Source organism: Limulus polyphemus, unplaced genomic scaffold, assembly GCF_000517525.1.
Source record: "Limulus polyphemus unplaced genomic scaffold, Limulus_polyphemus-2.1.2 Scaffold4016, whole genome shotgun sequence".
Classification (NCBI taxonomy): Eukaryota; Metazoa; Arthropoda; class Merostomata; order Xiphosura; family Limulidae; genus Limulus; species Limulus polyphemus.
The window spans coordinates 38,243-45,696 of NW_013669626.1; the positions used below are offsets into that span (position 1 = coordinate 38,243).

A 7,454-nucleotide genomic window follows, 5' to 3' on the forward strand; every position below is an offset into this window, starting at 1 on the left:
AAGGGAAAAAGAAGCATATTTCTTTTACCACTTGGTGCTTTTAAAAAACTTTCAAACTTGCCTGTTATTTTTGTAATTAATTTTTAAAGTTGCCATGGTAAAAAATAGTTATATTCTAATAGTTTACAATTTCCAGTTACTAGTGAAGACAACAGTTTATCATACAAGTTTACTTTAGATAAAAAAAGATTGTTCAGAAATATAGTAGAACCAAGAAGTAATTTACTTCTGACATAAACAGTATCACAAAGAATCATTTATTTGTATATTTTTTCTAATGTTAATACTTACCTGAATAAAAACTGTAAATAGAATAATAAAAAGTGTAGTCGTCACAAACATACGCTTGTTAGGGATAGTGTGTGTATCCAACATGATCACCAGGGAAAATGCTACAGCTCCACGCAGTCCACCATAAGCCTGATACATAATGAAATTTTGTTTATTGTGAACAAATAAAAATAAGTAAATTCGGAGGAAAACTGTGTAAAAAGTATCATCCAAAAACTATTACTACCTTGTGTAAATACTCATGAAACTATAAGTAACTAACTGAGTTGTATCTATTTTTATTTACAAATAAAAATATCACATTTAATAGGTTCACTTATAATGTGGACCATCTGAAAAGTAAAGTTGATGTAATAGGAAGTTTTATCTTTGATAAGCAAACAAAGTCATTGCACAAACATTAAGTTCAAAGATCCATTAATAACATCCTTATTGTAAATGTTGTGAAAACACAATAAAAGGATTATTTTGTCTTTGTAAAAAAAAAAAAAAAGTCTAATGTAAAGCATAAAATTAAACGCTATCAATTAACAACAAAACCAAATTTTTCTCTAAGTCAGTCTCTCGAAGCTCGTTGTACAGAAGAAACTGTAAGAATACATCAAAAATCCACTACAAGATCTTAATTCTCAAAGGTAAGGTTTCAACCATCACTGTATTTATGTTAAGCCTTTAAAGTGATCAACACTTCAATATGAAAATAGAAATGGTTGTTTCAAACCTATGTAAGCCCTGAACCGCAAGGTGAAATATAAAAATATTAAGGTCGTATGTATGAGCTAGTATTAGCACGTTTTTCACAATAAAGTTCTCAGTATTGAATTTACTACTTCCCCACTAAATCTCTGATATATGTGTTGTGTGTATTAAAACTCAAGTTGAAAGTTTTATGTGAACTGGAAATTCATATTCGATGTTGCTCTACTATGGAACCACGGTATCTCATACTTACAAGTTATTATCTTGTCGTATGACATAGTATCTCATACGCACGACTTATTATCTCATATGTACGAGACAAGACCATAATATTTTTATTTTTCACTTTGCAGTTCAGGGCTTCCAACAAACCAAATGTTTAACCTTAGTTTTGATAACAATAACAAAAAGTTGGATAAGGTTCATCATCATTACTGATGTAATGTAATTGTTATTTCAACACGATTAGCTGAGAACTTTTTTTACCATTATAAACTGCTCTGTCATTTTGATGGTACGAAGTCTTTCAAAATAGTTGGCAAGAAATGTTAGGAAATAAACACCTGTGAAAATAAGTGATGAAAAAAACTGATATTGAATAAAAAGCATAAATGAACAATGAATGAAAAAGTCACTATCTCGATTCAATTGTTACTTAAAATCTTAGATATTAATGCACGGTTTTTCGGTAAATATCAAATACAAATTTCATATAAAATGTACTCCAAATTGGTTTGTTTAAAAAAATTTCACTTTAGTTTCAACAGGATAAATGAATGATAAACATAAGAAAATATGCTAACTGATATCACAGCAGACACAAACAAGATAAACTTTAATTCATCCTATGATATTCATATTTTCTAAAAGCTTCAATTTTAGTTTTTAAAAGTTTTCATAAAATAAGGTCAAAATAGTATAGTTTTGATCTGTAATAAAAACTGTTTATTTCAAATTCTGTTTAACCTGAAAATAAACAAGTGATCTCAAGTTTGTGTGATCTTTCCTACTTTATATGCAAATCAAGCAATAAATTAAGACTAAACGTACTTTCTAGATAAACAATGAATAAAACACTTACTACAGAATCTGGCAATTAAACACATAGCTGTTGCCCAAAAGACAAATCCTGTCTGCCAGATGTGGTCATCATTAACCAAAACCATCCCCAGAAAAAGAAAGATTATTGTATCACAGACAGCACTGTATGGGGGGAAAAAAATCTGTCACTTTAATTATTTAAATGTAAAACAGGCTACTGGATTTTAGAAATGTTTTATTTTATGGTTGTAAACACATCTAGTGATGGGAACCTGTTGAATATATATATTTTTGTTGTTGTTTTATGATATTGCTTTACTGTGCAATTAGAAAAAATAGCAGTTTTAAAAAGTACAATTTATTTTTAACACTAGAACCTGATATGCTTCCTTTGATGAGCATAAATAAATGCTAATTACATGGCTCTAATTATGATATATGCTATATAGGGCATAAACTGTTAAAACTTTTATTGTTTAATTACTTTTACTCATCCAATTCAAACTAATAAAGTAAACAAGTTACAAAAAAGTATACAATATATCACTTGTTTCATTATATAGACACACTTACCACAATGGTTTGACCTTAAAATTGACCCTGACCTTTAATCTATAACCTTTTTAATTGGTAGAATGCATCTGATTAAAATCAAACATACGTGGGAAAGAATAGGTGACTCGATCCTTGTCAATTAAACATTAATCTTTGAAGCTGTGATGATAATCATGAAGATCTATCATCATGTATAGTATCAGCGTCCTAACATACATAATTAAGAGTCTACTGTGTTCACAGACAGACATTACTGAATGTTTTACTGAACTCAAACATTCTAGGCACCAATATATATATTCTAGGCACCAATGATGATAAGTTCTACTGGTAAGGATAGGTATACACAAATGAAATGTAAGTTTTAAATTTTTTTTCAACTTACCTTAGCATCTTAATAAAATATTTAACAGTAATGTAAGATTTTCTAGAAATGTTGAACTGAGCATACTGGGCTTGAACAAGACCACAGGCTATTATACTGAAACAGACAGAAAATGTAATCTATAACTGATGTGAATCACATGAATATTCCCTAAGAAAAATAACAACAAAAAAACAGTAATACGTGAAATAACACAAAATTGATATAGTGTCCTTTAATAATAATAATAATACTATGTTGGTCTCTGATCATATGTTTAATTGTGAATGTAATTATTCAATGTATCTTTAAACTCTTATTAAACCTTTCCCCCCATTTAAAGATAACATAATTATTAAAGAAAAATATTTTTTTTTTTAGATTAACAGTAACATAACTCATGACTTACCTGATAATTCCAGAAAAGTGAACCATCTCAGCTAACAAGTACGACAAATAAGCTATTCCCAACAATGCCAAAGGCTCAACAACTGGGAAAAAAATAAACATAAAAAAAGAACTATATTACAAAACACCATGATGTAATTCATCTATAAGTTTAGAAACATTTTGGGTCTGTACTGCACCAGAAAAAAAATAGCTGAACAATAAACGAAGCAATGACTAATAAAGTACGAAAATCATATCCTGGCATATTGTTTAAGACTATAATGAAAATACAATTGCAGTGCATTGGGTTTTTTTTCAACAAAACCCAAAAAAACTAAGAAATGTTTAAAACTGACTTCAGGAACAAACCCTCTATTATATAATGTTATTTTAGAGTGGGATTTTGAAGAAAAATATTCAAAGTAGAAAAAATTAACATATTATTTATGCATTTATCACTGATTAAGAAACTGTCAATAATAACATAAAATTCTAAATAATTCCAACAATATTAAATTAATTTTCCTACTAAGTAGGGCCAAAGCAATTACCAATGTAATTGGAAAATTATCCAATATTTTTTTTTTATGTTTTCTTTGCATGAACATATTTAAGTTCATTACCTCATGCTAGTTTGATATAAATTTGCTTTATACACAAGAAAAAAATTGCACAACAGTTGATGCTTTTGTAGCATTCAAATCTCACATCTATTTGCTGTAAACATTTTCTAACACATCAATAACCCATAATAAAGTTTACATTTAATTCCATCCCCATAAATTGTAAAAGATAGAAGGATACTTGCTCCTTTCCAAATTCTTTATTTGATGATCGTAGGCTTCCAACAATAAGTCTTACGTCTTACATGCTGTGTTTGTTTATTAACCAAAGCTATGATGACTCCCATCACTATTCCGATTAGTAAACCTCCAAGACTAACACACAAGAATGATGCTTCCAACAAGAAATCTTACCTCTTACATGCTGTTTTTGTTTAGTAACCAAAGCTGTGATGACTCCCATCACTATTCCGATTAGTAAACCTCCAAGACTAACACACAAGAATGATGCTTCCAACAAGAAATCTTACCTCTTACATGCTGTGTTTGTTTAGTAACCAAAGCTGTGATGACTCCCATCACTATTCCGATTAGTAAACCTCCTAGACTGACACACAAGAATGATGCTACACCTAAGGCTATCTGAAAGGCATCAAAACAAATATAAAGACACTAGAATACATATAAACAAAAGAAAAAATACACAATACCACTCATATTCAATTTCCAATACCATGAGATTTCTTCTAATTTCATCAAATGACCATCTGTATCATATTTTGTCAAATACATGGTGGAATTCAATTCATTAACAAAGTATTAAACCTAAGCCTAAAACTAAATACAGAATGGAATAACTGTTTAATATTAAACCATGAAACCAACCAGCTTATCAACATTTCCCTATGAGCATTTTACCCTAATTTATTACTATTACCTTACAAGTATATTAACCTAATTTATGAGCATTTCCCTATGAGTTTTAGTCTCTATCACTCTACCAGGGGGTTATTTGACTCAATTTATCCTTTTGTATATCTAAGGGCTTTCTATTACAGTTTTCATTAAGAAAAAAAATGACAATTAACTTTGTTTATACATAAATTTCTATCTAAATGTTTAAGGTATATAATCCCCTACCATACCTGTTCTGCTGTTATGTATGGAGTGGAGGATAGTCCTACCATCATTGTATATAACACAACAGTTACAGCATCTGAGAAACAACAACAAAAAATTAATCATTCATTATGAATTATAGCAGTTCTTTAGAGACAAAATCTACTATAAAAATGGCATGTCTTTCATATAGATGAACCCATACCTGCCAACTTCAGAAAACTTCCATGGGGTATTGGTATGCAGAGTTTCTTAAGTGTACTCAGTGGAATGTGAGTGATGTAAAAAACAAACAACACAAGGCAGATAAATCAACTGATTTATGACACAGCTAAATACACTTCAAAACTACTACTACAGTTATTTCAAATACTTACAGGGAGTCAGCCAAATGCTCATAAAAAAAGGATAGAAAAAGCATTATAAGAACATTTTGGTATTAACATTGCTGATGGATCAGTAAGTTGTACTTTTATTAGCTTGTTTTGATCAGTAAATAACACTTATTTTTTTATATTGGAGGAACATTTTATAAATTTATGTCATAATAATAAATTGGTTACAAAAATGAATTAACAGGTAGAGAACAAAGAAACATTTTGGCTTTTAATTTTAATTAATTAGTGTTAAATAATTCTGACAGTGTTTAACCTTTTCTAGGATACACATATTACCATCTGACATCAACAGTAAGAGAAGTCAAGAAAAGTTATTACATGAAGGTGAAACAACGATGTCAAATTCATAGAGAGAAAAATAGTGTCCAAACGCTGTAAGAAAGATTCATGCATATTTCTAAAAATGTAGAAAACAAAAGTTTCATTACTTGATGTCCTTGCACGTGTTCATGAATACATTTTAAACAGACTTAAACTTCAAGTTACCAACAGCAAAGAAACTAGATGTTAACAATGTCAACTGAAATGATGTAAAGGTGATTTTTCTGCATTTCATATTTTTATTTATTGATTTGTTAAAAATCAAGTTGCAAGGTATCACAGATATTTTCAATAAATGTATTTCTTGGTAAGCATTAAAGTGTTCCTAAATCAGTATTTTTTATTTGTCCCTAACTAATTATTATTCTAATAGAGTAATGCAATCTAATAGATTAGTCTTTACAATATCTTAATAATTTACTATTGTTATAGATTTGACTTTTGGTGTAAGTAAAATTCAATAGGAGAGTAGCATGCATTTTCCTTAACCAGCCCTATCTGTGCACTGTATTCATACTTTTGTTCTTTTTCAAGCTTATGAATTGTTAAGGACAAGTAATACAGTAGAGGATGCATTATGGGTAAGAAGTAATGTAAGTAACTTAGATAAAATAATTTGTAAAACATTAATGGCAAACATCCTATTAATATTAGTGATTCAATAAGTTTAACACCCACCACACGAGCCAGCCTGGCATCTTGATATGGATAAAATAAAACAAGTCATTCCGGAAAGGCTTGGATTGTTTTGATTAAAGAAAAAGAAGAAATTTGGCAATATCTTTGAGGTATACGTCACTGGACTAGATCTGTGACTGGACATGCAACCTGACCCGAGACCATAAGAGCCAATAGGGAGAAGTAAACTTGGAAAGTAAAACAATGTAGCAATGAAACATGCTTGAAATGTTCTAGATTTGGTTGTGAATGTGATGGTTTAAATGTAGTAATTAAGCTAAACTGTGGGTCCAGGTCAGATGAAGAAAGAACTTATTTGAAGATATCCTTATCAATTTGACGTACCAGCTAAACTGAAGATTCGTCAATTAGTTACTATACTGACAGCAAAATATAAAAAAATGGGCACAATAGTATCATTATCTTCAAAAAGGGGGATTGGAATTATATACAAGAAATCATTAGTTTTAATATTCTGTGAAAATAATGACACAGAAAGCCCAAAGATGCAGTGTTGAAGTTGTCGCAGATGTTACAAGGTGATTTCTCTAGCAATTCTCAAATTAAAAATGCCATTTTTGCAATGAAGAGTAAATATAAGGAAGATAGTATGATGCCCAGTCTGGTACCACCATTGTATAATCCATACATATATCATCATATCGTATTTTCATTAGTATTTAGTTGTTTTTTTCATTTCAAAAGTTATGCCAGCTTCATTCATAAATATCTATCGAAATAATTCTAAATCAATGGTTTCCAGAATGACCTCCCTATTGACCATCCTCGTCTCAATACTAAAAAATACTGGGCTGGCTTGTGTTCAAGTAATCTATATAATATTATTTTTTTGTTTGTTTGTTATGAATTTCACACAAAGCTACACAAGGGTTATCTGCTCTAGTCGTCCCTAATTTAGCAGTGTAAGACTAGAGGGAAGGCAAGTAGTCATCACTACCCACCGCCAACTCTTGGGCTACTCTTTTACCAATGAATAGTGGGATTGACCATTACATTATGACACCCCCATGGCTG

General features: G+C 29.9%; 1 protein-coding gene across 1 annotated transcript in view; it reads right to left on the minus strand.

Annotated features, from left to right (window-relative positions):
* The window catches only part of LOC106470459 (Na(+)/H(+) exchanger protein 7-like), a 53,195-nt gene that overhangs the window by 7,374 nt on the left and 38,367 nt on the right, over window positions 1-7,454 (minus strand). The window contains exons 8-14 of the mRNA XM_022399063.1: window positions 5,049-5,119; window positions 4,434-4,545; window positions 3,360-3,441; window positions 2,972-3,067; window positions 2,072-2,193; window positions 1,477-1,553; window positions 292-420 (exon numbers count right to left, since the gene is read on the minus strand). Of these exons, the coding sequence (XP_022254771.1) occupies window positions 292-420; window positions 1,477-1,553; window positions 2,072-2,193; window positions 2,972-3,067; window positions 3,360-3,441; window positions 4,434-4,545; window positions 5,049-5,119 (689 nt within the window). The remainder of the gene's footprint in view (window positions 1-291; window positions 421-1,476; window positions 1,554-2,071; window positions 2,194-2,971; window positions 3,068-3,359; window positions 3,442-4,433; window positions 4,546-5,048; window positions 5,120-7,454) is intronic.